The 16354-nt window shown below is 38.6% G+C and overlaps 1 protein-coding gene across 2 annotated transcripts in view; it reads left to right on the forward strand.

The window, feature by feature from the left end:
* Positions 1-14563, forward strand: part of GABRG2 (gamma-aminobutyric acid type A receptor subunit gamma2) — a 79184-nt gene extending 64621 nt beyond the window's left edge. Inside the window, exons 7-10 of one of the 2 annotated variants that reach the window (XM_028527818.2) lie at positions 5749-5901; positions 8017-8222; positions 10610-10633; positions 12123-14563. In XM_028527818.2, the coding sequence (XP_028383619.1) occupies positions 5749-5901; positions 8017-8222; positions 10610-10633; positions 12123-12398 (659 nt within the window). In that variant the 3' untranslated portion in view covers positions 12399-14563. The remainder of the gene's footprint in view (positions 1-5748; positions 5902-8016; positions 8223-10609; positions 10634-12122) is intronic. The other variant, XM_028527819.2, reaches the window with a different exon arrangement.
* The last annotated feature ends 1791 nt before the right edge of the window (positions 14564-16354 follow it).

Here is a 16354-nt window from a genome sequence, read left to right on the forward strand (position 1 = left end):
CACTGTGCTAGATGCTGAGAGTAAAATCAGTGAGCAAAGTAGGTGCAGCTACTTTGCTCATGGAGCCCACAGACTAATTATAAACTCGAGTGAATTCCATATTCACACCAGTCACATACTTTCAGTGATGATCAGCCCTATGAAGGTTATACAGTGCTGTAAATTCTTACTGAGCACATCTAAGCTAATAAGGGTTCCTCCAATGTTGAGCTAAGTTAAGTGACATCTGAGAAAGAATAGAGTTAAGATGGTGGCATTAGAGTTTGAGCCAAGGGAATCATCATGTGAAAAGACGCTAAGGCAAGAAGTAGCAGGGGGCATTGAAGGAAATACAAGAACCCCAGATAGAGCCTGGAGGTGTAGTCAGGGAAAATACCATGCAGAGTGTCACAGGACAAGTTAAAGAATTTTAGTGTGTCCTGACACTGATGGGTAATTCCAGAAGGGTTCAGAGGTTTGCATATGTGTGTGACATGAGCAGAAGCACAGAGAGTAGTCCAGAGATTCAAGGTCACATGGCAAATGAGGACAAATGGAAATTACAAATGATGTGAGACACAGCTGGAAGGTTCCATATGGATCAGGACCAAGGGGGCTAGAGTCACATGTGGACTTTATCCTGAGGAACTTGAAGGGAATGAGCAGAAAGGCATTCCAGAAAGGTTAATTAAGACCAGCACTGTCCAACAGAGCTGTCCACAATGAAGTGACTTTTCTATAATCTGAACCATCACAATGTAGTAGTCACTACACACATGTGTACGTATAATGCAGCTTGATCAACTGAGAAAATACATTTTTAAATTTCATTTAATCTTAGCACAAGTCTAGTTACAATAAAGAGTATGTATGTCTGGTGGTCAGTGGGTGGCAGCTGGGATGAAGAAAAGGGGTGAGGAAATGAGTTAGGGATTTGGCAGAGATGTGATGCCAGGATGAATAAAGACAGAAGCATGATATAAAAATATTTAGTCTACATTGTCTAGGGATTCAAGGACATGGAATAATGAGAAAGAAAGGTCTAAGTTAAATTCAGATTATAGACAGCCTTGCATGCCAAGCTAAGGAGTTTGGACTCTCTTTGTAGAGGAGCGTGGACCTCTTTAAGGCTCATGAAGGTGGCTGTTATTTAATGAGAACTGTCAGAAATGTGCTTGCCAGCAACTTCATCTCATCATGGCATGTGAGATAACAGCCTGCACATGTTTCATTGGAGCCTCTGTGCATCGAGGAGCGACACCATATTTATGTGTCTTTCTTAGCCTGAGGGTTCTGAGGGCAAAGAGTACAGTTCAGGTATGTTTCCCCTCTCTTGACCCCACAGAGACTGGCTGTTGGAAGGATGCTGACTGTGGTTCCCAAATGGTTCATAAGAGCCTAGACTACCACTGGGAACGGTGGGCAGGGGATGACACACTGGGGGGTGACATGCACAGAAGTTAGAAACTGATTGGATATGAAAGTCTTTTCTCCCCCCACAGTGCTCTGGACTCCTTAAGCTCAGGGACCTGGATTCTGCCCAAGGACTTGGCGTTCTTTTCCTTTTTTTGAGCACACTGCAAGCCTTAAAAAACGCTTGGTGTCAACGGAAAGGCATTATTTTAGAAAATGTTTTTCTCTTCAGTGTTTATTCCAGATATCTAGGAGTACATTTTTTTCAAATATATTTCCAGATTACTGTCTCAAAAGTTTACATCAGTGCGTACCCCTACCAAGAGAGTGTAGTTCTGCTCTTGTTTCACATCTGGTCAGTGCTGAAAATTCGTTTTTTTTTTCCCCAGTCTGACAGGCTACACATGAAAAACTAATATTTTCCATTACTGATCACTACTGAAGTTCAGGCTCTTTCCATATAATTAGCACCCCATGAATTGTCCACAGAGTTTAGCCTACTTGAAAATGTGGGTTTGTTTTCTCAATAATTAATGAGAACTCTTTATGTATCAGTGATATTAGACTTTGACTTCTTATTTATTTTGGAAATACTTTATTTAAAGCAAATTATTTATAATACAACTTCTAAGTTTTACATGGTAAACGTATCATTTTTTTTCTTTGTGTCTCTTATATTTTGTATACCTGACAGCCTTTTCCACACTGAGATTATACAGATATTGCCCTATATTTTCTCCATGTGTAGGATTTATATTCACACGTAAATTTGGGTCTTTGGTTCATTTTAAATTTATTTTTGTGCATTAGGTAAAGTATCGATCTAATTTCAGAGAACAATTTCCCCCAATAAAAGTACAACCAATCAACTACCCTGCTTGCCTGTGGTCAAAATGAACCTCAAGGATTTAGGTTTCAGATTCAAGAGTTTAGTAAGGAGTTCTAATGGTAGATATAACACCTTGTCTCAGCATATCTCCCTGCCTATCTGAGTCATAGTCAGAGAGAAGATAATTTTGTTCTCACTTAATCCATTTAATTTAGAATTAGTTGTAAGATTCCTTATACCTTAATCTCTACATTGCCTAATATAGTGCTCTGTGCATAAAAAGATTAAAAATATGTGTTAACTTAAAGATGAGACTTGAGAAAGGAATGAAAAGAAGAGTATAATAATAATTATGCCTTCAAAGTTACCCAGGTAGAATGATACATTCTCTATCCACTGTATTTAAGTGGAGGAAGAATCATGAGAAAGGAACAAAGTGAAGTGGGCTTTTTTTTTTACCATCCTGACAAAATGATTAGGAAGTTTAGCAATAATATATGCAAACCATTTAGTCCAGTGTCTGCACATAGTAGGGCTACTTTACTGGTGACTAGAATATAATTATTTTTATGATTTCCGGTGTTCAATGGAGAGGCAGACTTCTCTGTCATGGGACCTTTAAGTTTTTAAGAGGAAATAGTTCATGTATGAAATGGAGGCTAAATGCTCTAGTAAATCTGAAGTTTTAAAGCTTTCATATGGTTTACATCACACTAAAGAAATAATAATTGGAGTTCATTGTTCACTGACGTTGATAGTCTCTTCCTGAAACCAGGCATGAGAATCATACTAAATACAAAGAATAAACATCAGTGGGGGTTATTAAAATTCTATGTCTTCTCTCCTCTATCATGGCCTGTGTCTATTGCATCTAAATTGGGTGGGGGGAGGTGGGAAGCAGGGAACAAACTAATTTATAAAATGCTATGGCTTTAAACATTTATTTTCAAGTAAGTCAATTGAAAAATAAATTTGAAGTGGCTGAAACCAGCACCCTTGACTGAGCTGACATTGAACCCTTCGCACTTGGCGAATCACTGATGCGGCACCTCCAGGGGATTTGGTTTCTAGGCACCTCAGCCCAAGAGTTTTTTAAAATACAAAAAGGATATGGCCTTAGAGATAAGACAGGCATCGGGCTGTCACTGAGAAGCTGCTTTGCTTTTCAGTGGCCTGTTCCCAAGTTTGAGCCTGTATTACAGTGGTAGAAAAGCTTTGGATTTGCTGGTAAAAATGAAAGATGCTCAGAAGCTATTATCTCAAAATAGATATCAATAGATTAGAAGGCTATGGAGGTTTAGAATCTGACCTAAAGGGAATAGGAGAATTGAATCGAGATAATTACCTTGTTAACTTGAGGCAAAATTAAAATTCACCTTTAAAAGAGTCAGACCATTAATGCCAAAGTGCAGATTCTCATTCATTTATATGATAAGGAATAAAAAGTTACTAAAATTGTCCAAATTTATTAAACTATTATTTGTGAAGTGTCATTTAACACATTTAAAATATGCAGAAAACTCTTAAGGTCTTGGAAAATAAGGAGAAAAAGTACCTCCTGAATATTATTAGTTTGGACTAATAAAAAGAAAGCCTCTTTCTTTGTTTGTTGTTGTTTTTTTTTTTGCTTGCATTTGCCTTTGGTATTCAGATCAGAAAAACAGGAGAAAAAGCAAAAAAAAAGACAGCCATTAGTAGGGATCATCTCAAATTAAATTACTTTAATCCTCAATCATAGCCTGTGTATGCTATATTCTAAATTAAATAAAAAGCAAGGACCAAACTAATTTATAAGACGTGTTGACATGAAATAGTTTCAATCCAGACACATCAACACAGAGGAGTATAACCTCAGGGAACTAATCAAAATCTAGCTAATATGATAAGAAAGTCATACCTTCAAGTTTCGAGAGATAATCACTACATAATTGCTACTTATTGATCTCTGAGAAGGAATATGTGTTCCAGTGGAACCAGATGCCCCAGTGCCCATGCCGTTGCTGCTGCCCTCACCAGGCCTCACTCGGGGAAGTAACAGAACATTAATCCACCGAAGGGCAGTGTGAGGAGCTGCTCAGAACCCCACGTAGCAAACACTGCAGGGGAGACTCTTGACTTCATGAGGAAGAGCCAGTGAGGGTCTTCTGTCTCAGCATCTTGGAAGGGTGTGGAGTAAAGATTGAGAAGGGAAGGGAGAACTGGACTGAGCGGTAATACCTCATCTCGCAAAGTCAATCTTCTCTGCACAAGGCTTCTAAAGCACCTTGTTTTCAAGTCAGTTCTAAATCAGCCAAGTGAACAGAGAAACATGGGCTGGAAGCCAAGTAATTAAAATGGAATGCATGGTTTGGATATCATTCTCCATGCATTTTAGGGCACATTATAATTTAGTAAAAAAGAAGAAGTAGTATTTGAAAACTGTATTCTCTTATTTGTTCGCCTCCCATTGCAAGAACAGGTACAGTCTTTGAAACTGATGTTCTCTAAGAGTAGAAAGAAAATATTAATATATAGTAACTGGGCTAAGTCTCCATGGTACATTATTTAAATTCAAAACTTAAAATTCCCTAAAATTTCACTTGGAAGCATACAAAATGAAGGACATGGAATTTTAGAAGCAATGCGCGAATCTTGACAGTAAAAAAATCAGAGACCTCAAAGTTTGTCACATTAACTTATTCTCATGGCTATGTCTTGATTCCTTTATTATATAACCACATTTTTTTAACCCAAATGTCCCAAAAGACAGCCTCCTGATTTCTTGTTTTTTCTTTATATACAAATTTATAAGTGTATTCATTCTTTGACCATTTATTCAACAAATGCTATGAAATGCCTATTTAGAATCAAGTAGGGTGCTAATTACTAGTAGTGCAATGATGGGCTAAAATAGGCAGTTTGTGGACTCATGCAGATACAGCCTGAATGAAGAAGACAGACAATACAAACATAGCCACACATATAAGTGAGAAATTATGAATTGAAGTAACTGCTTTGCAGGAATACCATATGATTTGACGAAACCTTGAGGAAACATGTCTCAGCATAGGGATTTCATTATAAAGTGGGTAAACTAGTTATTTACTAGTGTTCAGCACCAGCATATTACTCTCCAGTTTGGAAGGACATAGATCCTGAGAACAAGAGGAAATTGTTACAAATCTTAGGATTCATTTTAGGCAAGAGAAGCACAGTATAAAAACACTGTTCCTTCCCTCCCCAGAAAACCACAACAAAAAATGTATATTGCATGCACTAAGCAAGCAGAAAAGGCACCATCAAAGTTCACCTGAAAAAAGAACTTATGATCAGTATGTTCACCAATGTTTTCTTCTGTCTAGTAGTCACTTTGTTTCTGAAAGGATCACACTTCCGTTTCATTTGGATTTCGCTTCCTGCCCTGTGTTTTTGCATACCCCTGTATGAACTCTCAGTTGAAATGTGTGAGGGTTGGCTATGTGCTGCTTTTTGAATGCTCTCCAGTGCTTGGTAAGGGGGCACATGGGGCCGTCTTTGTTCTATTCCAGGAGACTACGTGGTCATGTGCGTCTACTTTGAGCTGAGCAGGAGAATGGGCTACTTCACCATCCAGACCTACATCCCCTGCACCCTCATTGTCGTTCTCTCCTGGGTGTCCTTCTGGATCAACAAGGATGCTGTTCCAGCCAGGACCTCCTTAGGTAAGACACACCTTTACTCCTTTTTCTAAATTGATGTGCTTTTAATTCAGTCAGCCATTACATAGACATGCTACTTTTTCATTGTTAAGGAAAACTAGCATATTAAAAATGAAAAAACAATGTTTAAAGTTTCCTAATTCTGCTTTCCTAATCACCTTCATAGAATTTATTCTTAGTAAATTATTAATAAAGTTAAGTTAATTAGGGGAAAAATCCTTCTAATTTCAATAGATTTAAAAAATTGTTTGGTCTCTGAGCAGTTTTATATGCTGGAGCTGCTTACACCGGCTCATGAGAACTGGTCATTTGTCCTTTCCCGACGGTGTGTCCAGTGATGTCATACTGGCAGCTTGACATCAGCCGAGGTGAAAGCATTAACACCAAAGAAATAGTCAAACACTGAAAATCACAGCCTCCATATTTTCTAGTCATTTGTTATGCCTTCACCAGCATACCACTGGCTGTTCATTAATTCTCACATATATAATCATGATGACATTTGAAGACATACGTATATATTAATTGGCTCCTTACCCAAGAGCCACTAAAAAGATTATTTGGGGGAACACACAATGATGGGAAATTTTGAGAACCCATCTCCCCACTTTTAAGATCACTTACAGTTTGCTCAGTCTGTTGTATGATGGCTGATATGTGTCTCAGATTTTCACATCCATTTTGTCACATGAGAAACAAGGTACACGGAGATTACAACAACGCCACAGACTCACAGGGAAATTGGAGTCTAGGGCCACGAATAAACTTTTTATACTTGATAAAATTCTCTGAAGACTTAACTAAGAAAACTACTGAAAAATGGATTATTAAACCATAATCTCTTCCATCAGCTACGTGAAAATTAGAGCCACATCCCTTGCTCAGCCCTTGCTAGAGAGGCAGTATCGTGCAATAGGTAAGAGCTGGGGTTTCGAAGTCCAACAAATCTGAATTTCAACCCACAATTATAGTACAGCTTTGGAAATACCCTTTAATCTCTACATCACAGTTCCCTCACATGTAAAACATGTATCGTTTCCTACCTAACTTGTGGGGTTTTAATTAGATTGGATAAGGTATTCTGTGCAAAGTTCACAAACCATAGTAAGACCTCGGAAATGTTAGCAACTATAGTCATTTTCTGACAAAATGATCTGTACCAAGCTACTAAAACTGAGGGCAAAAGCAATTACTGGGGAAAAAAATTTTTAAAGCTATCATTTGCATATTGATCCTCTTCCAAACCTAATTTAGTCTGCCATCTGTTTCAAAATAAAGTTATTTTTACTTTTTCTGTTATATGTGGTACTTTATGTTACAAGTCCTATTCAACAATTATAGTGTTTAATGCTACATGCTGAAACAAACCCAAAATGTGTTGAGCTTATTACTTTAGAACAATTAATTCTCACCCTGGGTAGAATGTGTTGCATGACACGCTATGTCTGTCTCTTGCATGAGCAGGTAAATATCTTTTTTATTTCCAGTATAGTACCTGGTGCATAGTTGGTAGCTCAACAGTTATTCAAGTAATATATGTGTACTTATGAATAAATGGAACAAATGGATTGATATATTCCAATTTACCCATCCCACAAATATTTCAAGGAAAAGATCTCATACCAATTTCTTCTTCTGAAGTCCAGATTCCTGCTAGTCACAATCACTCTTATGGGCGCTCTCACAGCTCATTTTAACCAATCATTAATGCCTGCTCACTGGCAAAGACAATGGTGGGAGAAGGGATCGAGGTGGGGGAGCTAAGGAATGAGGAATGAGGGAGCAGGTATGCGTTCCTGTTTGTTGATCATTGACCAAAAGTTGACTTCAAGTCAAACATGTCTAATATGCATTTTCTATTCTCCATAACTACAGCATGCAGAAGTTGTGATTGTTTAAAAAATGATCACATTTTTTAGAGTTAAAGAAGCAAAGGTGCTACCAAATTAAATGACATTTAAGAGGCAATAAATATTTGTGGGCATAGTGAATGATTTCAATTATACTTCCTTTCCTGTCACTGAGGTTGCTTACCAAGTGCCACAAAACAAGTGCAGCCTCAGTGGTGACTGATGTGGTCACATGATTTGTTTTACTGTGCCCTCCTCGCCCCTTCAGGTATCACAACTGTCCTGACAATGACGACCCTCAGCACCATTGCCCGGAAGTCGCTCCCCAAGGTCTCCTACGTCACAGCAATGGACCTCTTTGTGTCTGTCTGCTTCATATTTGTCTTCTCTGCTTTGGTAGAGTATGGCACCCTGCATTATTTTGTCAGCAACCGGAAACCAAGCAAAGACAAAGACAAAAAGAAGAAAAACCCTGTACGTATCATTTCCCACTGGGACCACTGACATTTTTATGCAGAAAGACCACCTGGCTTGGTTGTGGTTTGGTTTTACTTAGCCAATCTACAGGTTAAGCCTCAACACTTTGGGCTCCAAAATGAAAAGTGAATGTGTGAGTTTGACCAGAACATAGGATTCAATGAGAGAGACCTAGTTCACTAAGGCAGACTCTTGCTCTCTTCATTTCATGGGGAATACAACCATTGCTAAGAAATGCATCTATGTGCTAGCTGCTATTATTCTAGATTTCACTGATTTTCATCTTTCTGCCCCTTTGCTATAAGAGTTTGTAAATTATTGATGTTTTCAATGAATTTTAAGAGATTTTATTTTGTTTATTTACTTTTAGAGAGAGGGGACGGGAAGGAGAAAGAGAGAGAGAGAAACATCAATGTGTGGTTGCCTCTCACATGCCCCCAACTGGGGATCCAGCCCACAACCCAGGCATGTGCCCCGACTGGGAATCAAACCACAACCTTTGAGTTCTCAGGCTGGCACTCAGTCCACTGACTCACATCAGCCAGGGCTAAATTAAAATTTTTACCCAAAGCTTTCTACTAAGAAGTCACAAGATTCTTGAAATTTCAAGGATCACCACACTTTTGCAAATAGTTTAATGTGTGTATACGTGTGTGTGTATTGCCACCAGAGGATTTCTATTGGTTTCATTCATATTCAATTTATTTATTTTGATTTAAAAGAAATGTCTCATCTCTTGATGGGCAGGTTATTTAGCCTCCCTTTGTTTTCTCATGTATAAAATGAATATTATAAAAAACACATATCTTATGGAGCTGCTGTGAGAAATAAATGTGTTGATAGAGGTAAAAAGCATTACATAGTACCTTACACATGGAAGGTACTTATCATGACAGATGACAGTGATGGTTGATGTTGATGATTTATACAGGAACCAACCTGGATTGATTTCAGGGGTTTGGAAACCGGGAGAATGACTTCTCCCTGCTACCAAGCTTTTAATAGAGATGGTGAAGCACAAATTGAATGCCTAAGGCCATTGTCTTTTATTACTAATTTTGAAGGGAGCAAGTCGCTACCCATTTACCCAGCTGAACACCATGTCTGGCTCACGGGCCCCTGTGAAATTTAAGGTCCATTCCCTCCAAGTCAGAGGCAAAGGAATGAACTCAATGTGCAGCCTTTCCTGGTTGTCTGCTCTAAGGGCCCCGAGGGCAATGGTAGTGGCTGTCTGACCCATAAACTTTGTGGGGCTGAATGATAAGGAGGAAATTGAGCTGATTCTGTTGTATTTTGATGCATCTCCAGGAACACCAATGAAATTGTTTAAATTGTATGTTCATTTGAATATAAGAATTCATAACAGGTAAAGAAAGAAGCACCATTTTTCTTGATGGATATAAAAAATAAATGCTTCTCTTTAATTTCCCAAATATTCACTGTGCTTTATGCAGTCCTTTCCTTCTCTGTTCTGCCTCTCTTTGCTTTAGCATTTTCTCTCTCTTTTAGTTTCCTTGTGTTGGTGTTTTTGTTTTCTTCTTCTCCTTCACTTTCCATTTCATTTCCCCCCAAGAAGATGGTTCGACTGATACTCAGCATTGTTACCTGCCAACAGTAACGAGGGTGTGAGGGGACTGGCTTACAAACAAGTCTGAAGAGTTCTTTTTTCCTTTTTCCCTTCCTCCCTTCCTCCCTCCCTCCCTCCCTCCCTCCCTCCCTTCCTTCCTTCCTTCCTTCCTTCCTTTTTTGTTCTCCTTTGGAAAAAGCCCTTTGGCCCTCTCTCACAGATGGGTCATTGCAGAGTGCATTTTGTTACAGAAATAGAAACCATGGATTCCTTATTCCGAGGTCATAAAGATGACAGAAGAAGAAAAGAAGGCGGAAGAGAAAGGCAATTAAAGAAACTGAGAAACTAAAGTTATCTGCGAATTTCATGCATTTCCCCTTTTTAAGGCAAAATTATATGATTTATCAGAAGATGCAAGAGCCTAAGTGATGAATGAGGGACTAAATCTTCATTTTCCCATTTAATATGTCCTTTGGTTCATTATCAGGATTCACCTATTAAGGCCTTTTTAATGAGGATTAGGAAATAAAATAATAGAAAGATTTGTCCCAAATAAACAACACCAGCTTTTGCAGTTAGGTAACTGTGGGTTAATTTACTGAAGATTTTACTAGCAACCACCGAACTCCCTTTTCCAACTTTAGGCTTATGCTTTGTTCCATGTTCAGAACTGTCATTCTGTGTTTATAATTTCAGTTCATTTTACTTACTATGTTTTCAAAATGCATTTTTAATTTATCTTATTTTGTCTCTTTTTTCTTTTTTTCCTTCTTTTAATAAACAAATGCAATTCTCTTTTCTGTCTACAAACCCAAAGCTTCTTCGGATGTTTTCCTTCAAGGTATAATGTTTTTGGAATGGAAATTCACTGCATGCAACTGCTGAATTTAAGTATTAACGCTTACATGGTGTTTTATTTTTTTTTTATGATTAGACATTTAAGCATTCTACTAAAGATTACACGTTTAAGATGAGAAAATTCTATAGATTTCTAGAGTTGATTCAGCAACCCTACACGAATTCACAGAGGTGTTGACCTTCCAGGAAGCTGAATGCCGTAAGCAGGATGAGGTGGCATTAGTCAAGGGGGTCTCTTTGAGCATTAAAGCCAAATCTTACCCTCTCTTCTCAGATGAAAACTAAATTCAATTTCACTGCCTGCATCTACTACATACCACATACAACCAATATGCACTTAAGATTTAACTCTGTAAATCCTAATGCAAAACAAGATTGCTTTTGGATAAATAAATTTAATAATCTTTATTGGTCTAAGCTCCACCCGTCAGGTCTGTAAAAATAACACTGCCTTTAAAATGTTTCAGTTAAAACACCCTTCCCACCTTCCAGGGTGAGCCAAGAGCCTCGGGCTCTGTCATGCAATATTACAAGATTTCTACTCCCAGCTGAATGCTGACAGCTGCATCAGAGACACTGGGATTTGTATTCACATTATCCTAAAGCTAAGTCATCCAAATTAACACGAGAAAGACCATTGAGTCTTACAGCAATTTTATAATTTGTCCTGAAGAGAAACTCATATGAAAAATGCTCAGTCACTAGCTATCAGAGAGATAAGTTAAAATCACAATGAGATACTAAAAAAAACCCCCTTTGATTAGCATTCAATTAATTGGTACTAGTTTCTTCCTCAACACTATATTTGGTGGCAGTAACATTTTTTCCTGAATTTTCACTCACAGGCAGGTAAACATAGCTGACATTCATTCTGAAGTTTCTAGATGGTGAATGTTACATGAAGTACCATGTCCCTTTAAAACATAAGCCATACTATTGTGGTATAAACTCAGCAAACTTCTATATTTATATATTTTTTTAGCATTTTATACTAAAGCCTTTAAGACATTTGCTCAGTATAATGGGGTTTACTATTTGCCTATAGGTAAGCATGACACAAACTTTGATTTCAAAATTGGTGCATTTTTATTTCTCTGTTCTACTCACATGCAAAACCATTAAATGCCTTCATGTAACCAACCTCACATCTAATATTTACTAGAATAAGATTCCATGTAGTTGTTTGATTTAAATCTTTAAACTTTTAGTTCTTTTGGTGTTTAATCTTCTTGCTCTAGCTGTTAGCTTGATGGTATTATTTTCAGCCGCACTGCTTAAGCTCAAAAGTTGAAATCTGCAAATGTGCTATCCTTCTAAGTTCAATTTCACCATTGTAGATCACGCTGTCATAGCAATCTCCTGAGTACTCATTTTCAGATTCATCATTCACATTGGTAACATGTGGAGACACAGTCTAGGACTTGCCAAGCATAATGAACTCTGATCCCTCTTTGTCCCTGCCCTTGTCTCAGGCCCCTACTATTGATATTCGCCCAAGATCAGCAACCATTCAAATGAACAATGCCACGCACCTTCAAGAGAGAGATGAAGAATACGGGTATGAGTGTCTGGACGGCAAGGACTGCGCCAGCTTTTTCTGCTGTTTCGAAGACTGCCGAACAGGAGCTTGGAGGCACGGGAGGATACACATCCGTATTGCCAAGATGGACTCGTACGCACGGATCTTCTTCCCCACTGCGTTCTGCTTGTTCAATCTGGTGTATTGGGTCTCCTACCTTTACCTGTGAAGAAGCATTGGTTTTATTGATATGGGTCTTATTCTTCACTAAATCTCATGGGAGAAGGTGTCCTTTCTAAGTCCATTTAAGTAATCCTTTGTGTGGTTTACAATCATCTGAATTTGTTTCTGTGTTCTGACTTGGTAAGCTGTATTCCCGTCATACTGTTTGTGCCCAACTCTCTTTCGGTAAGTGTAATTTCAACTATAATGTTCTGTGTTGCAAACCTGCAGGGCAAAGTGAAATAAGAGCAAGGACATTGAAACCAAACAACGTATTTCCAGCTACAGAACTGATATAGTAAAAGCAATGATTATTTACAGTGGTGGTGTCCTTATTCAATTCAAAATACAATTAGACACAAAACATCCCAGACTGTACTCTAAGTTCATTTGGGGTCAACTTGTGATAAATTTGATCCTCGCAGAACATCTCCCTCATTTGAGACAAATCACAACTCATCTGAAATATAAGAACCTAGACAAGAAATCAATTTACCTCTATCCCAAAACAGAAAGAAAATTTCCTCCACATCACATGTACAATGATGTAAATATTTCAATAACATAGAATGCTTCGAGTTTAATGCATGCATCTCTTTAGAGCCAAAATAAATGGATTAAACTTATCATGGTAAAGTATTGTCTTTTATTTTTTGTGTCTTCGGGCTACAAAAGAATCATGAATGTAATTATAAGGATTTGGGATTAGAATTGGAGGGGAAAATTTTCACTATTTTTATCCCTCATGCATGAAGATTGAAACCGCTTATTTTTTCCTTATATGACATATTAAAACACTCTAAGTAAAATAGAGACTGAATATTCAACATCTGCTGCCTCTAAATATGTCCAGTTCCATAGAGTATAAAGTGATCGTATGTGCTTGCCGCTATTTTTTTTTCTTCCTTTTAGGATTATAGATATTGACAGAAGTTAGTCTCCATCTCAACATCTGCTTCTAGTGATTGTGAGTGCCTTGGGGCAGTACCCTGGTCACTTCCTGTTTGGGTCCTCGGCACCTCGCACAGTGCCTGGCACACAGGTGGTGCTCCACAAGTATGATGTGAAGTGAGCTGGCCCCACGTGCTTCCAGTGACTAGCTCTGTGCTGGCCCGGAACCAGTGACTCATCTTTTCACATCAGCATTGTCCGAGGATATTGGATCTTGCAGAGATAACTGGGAGGATCCAAAGAACTTGGACTATTTATATTCATTCTCAAGAATTTATTTTAGTAAAGGCCCATACTCCTTTAGAACAATATTTGTGTCCTGTATTTGTATACAGAAATGAGTCTACTAGGGAATAAAGTGTGTGTATAATTCTCCACATTCAGGGGTGAGTCAGCCTTGACCATGTGCTTGAGGACCCATTACAGACATAAGCAAGATTCATACTGACTCGTGCTCAGAATATAGTAATCTATACTCTGTGAATTTTTTTTAAAAAGTACGGAAGATTGAATTTCAAAAATGAAATAACTAATGAATGACTTACAAGGAGGTTGAGTCTATGCCTGTGGCCGCATTCAGCTAGGTTGTAATCACATGAAGCAGTTGTCCCAGACTTCAAACCATCTCGAGTGCAGTTTCATCTTTGTGTACTCATCCTGAACCCTTATTTTTCCAAATTAGCACCCTCTGTCAGTTCTTCTTTACGCCAATCATTCCTCTAAGTCAGAATTCAGTCACAGCTAGCAAAACTTTATGGATAACCTGGAAGGAGGAGAAAACAAGAGGCAGTGACTTTGTAAATACAAATCCATGTAAAGTCATCTGGATGAATCTTGAAACACATTTAGCTGCCAACTTGACAAACTTTTAATATATCCGTGCTCTAGGATACAACCTCAAACACATGTAAATAGAATCAATTATTTTCTTGTTTTGAATTGTTAACCTATTAAATGTTGACTCTTTGGGAGAGTTGTTGGCAAATTTTCAACGATGGGAAACATGTTATTATTGTCAACTTGAAATGTATTCCATAATGGGGATACTCCAAAAAGCTAGCTTTCCAGTGTGTGCATAGTATGGACAATATGAATATCTATTATATATGATCTAGTTCTCAATTTTCAGCTGTTCCCTGTGTATGTATTTGAAAACCTTTTCACAAGGGGAATTGCCTAATATGTGGACTTTTACAATAAAAATGCTGCATCCTAATCCAAGGTGACATCCCAGTGGTCTGGTTGGACTTGTTTGTCTTGACGATTGTGCCCTCTCTTTCCTGGCTCATGCCCTGACTCTGCCTTCCCTTTGGGTGGTCTTCATGTGTGAGCATTTGTGATCACGTTTTAAATCATGATGCTCCTCGCTTCAGAAGAGTGGAGACACGCATTTGGGATGTGGAGTGCAGATGGAAGGTCGAAATGTCATGAAGTAGTAAAGCTCAAGCCTTCTGTACCCCAAAACTTGTGGTGTGGTTAAGACTATGGACACAATGTCAGACATGATTGGGGTCTCAATGCTACATTTACCAGCTGTTTGACAATTGTCAATTCAGCCTTAATAAGCCTCCATCTTACCAGCTATACATTAGGTGTGATAATGCCACCTCAGGTAGTGGCACTCAACAGAGGGACACAAGCCCCGTCCTTCACTCCTGGTGCCTAAGGTGCTCTGCTGACCATGCACCCCCATCAATCAGCTCTCCTAAAGGAATCAAGCTTTAGTGTGACTCTGTCATGATGGTTCATTTTAAAAGAGTATTTGCGTTGTAAACCTTCTTTACATCTAGGTTGAAAATCCAATTCTACTGTTGAAAGAATTCTCACACATTAGATTAGTTGTTTTTTTTAAGGTCAAAGAACCCTTCTCTGTACTCCTGAAACTTAAACACATAGGGAGCTATGCTCCAGAAACCATGTGATGTCTCCTTGAAGTCCTCTGAAATTTTCAAAAGGAAAATGCAGCTCAGTCCTTTACAAACACAGCTGCCGTAACCTCCCTCTGCCTGTCATTCTCCTGGCCCCTCGTGGCTTCCTGCATCCAATTTAAGCATCTATTTCTCACCCTCCAGACATGTATAAAAACAGTTTTCACCGAGGTTCTGTCTGTTTCCTAACTCAGGGGTCCCCAACCTCTGGGCTGCAGACTGGGACCAGTCTGGGCCTGCTAGGAACCAGGCCTCACAGCAGGAGGTGAGCTTGAATGTAATGCACTTGAATCATCCTGAAACTATTCCCCCCTGTCTCCCATCCGTGGAAAAATTGTCTTCCATGAAACCAGTCCCCAAAGTCAAAAAGGATGGGGACCACTGCTCTAACTAATGCCCTTATCTTTAGCTGGGTAGATATTGATGATATGGACTTCACCCCTCCCCTCCTTTTTTTTTTTAATTCCCAATATTCTTCTGACAAGTAGTAACCATTTTTATCCGTGTTGAAGGTCAAATTAAATTAACCAAATGAAGCGCTCTTTGGGGATTATGTCAAAAATTGCCATCTCTGGGCTCTGTCACTACGGATTTTTGTCAAACGTGTAGAGCAACAGCTCTGCTCCAGTGTTTTAATGCTCATCGAGTTTCCAAAGGTCACACAGCCAGTTAACGGCAAGCCTGGAAACCCCACCTGAGCGCTGCTCTTTCTACTGGACCTCACAGTGTTTCAGGATTTCGAAGCAAAATTCTGAAACGATTTAGCTTTCTGTCAGTGCTTTAGGATGTGCCAAACTTGGAGATTTCTTCTTTCTTTGACCTTGATCTCACTTCAATTATTTTAATTTAAATGAGAAAATTTTAGAATACGTAGGTAAGTTTGCATTTTGTTTACTCTCTCATATAATAACCAATCAATGTTTAATGTTACTCACTGCTTTCAAAATTCTACTTGAAAAAAGGGATCTGCAATTACCTGACAAATTACAGAACCAGAGTTGGCCTTTGTCCCTCAGGGACTGGGACATTAGACAATGACAGTGTGTTCTGGCTGGTCTATAGGCTCATTCTTTCTACTACATCT

The sequence above is a fragment of the Phyllostomus discolor genome, chromosome 13, assembly GCF_004126475.2.
Source record: "Phyllostomus discolor isolate MPI-MPIP mPhyDis1 chromosome 13, mPhyDis1.pri.v3, whole genome shotgun sequence".
NCBI classification, from domain to species: Eukaryota; Metazoa; Chordata; class Mammalia; order Chiroptera; family Phyllostomidae; genus Phyllostomus; species Phyllostomus discolor.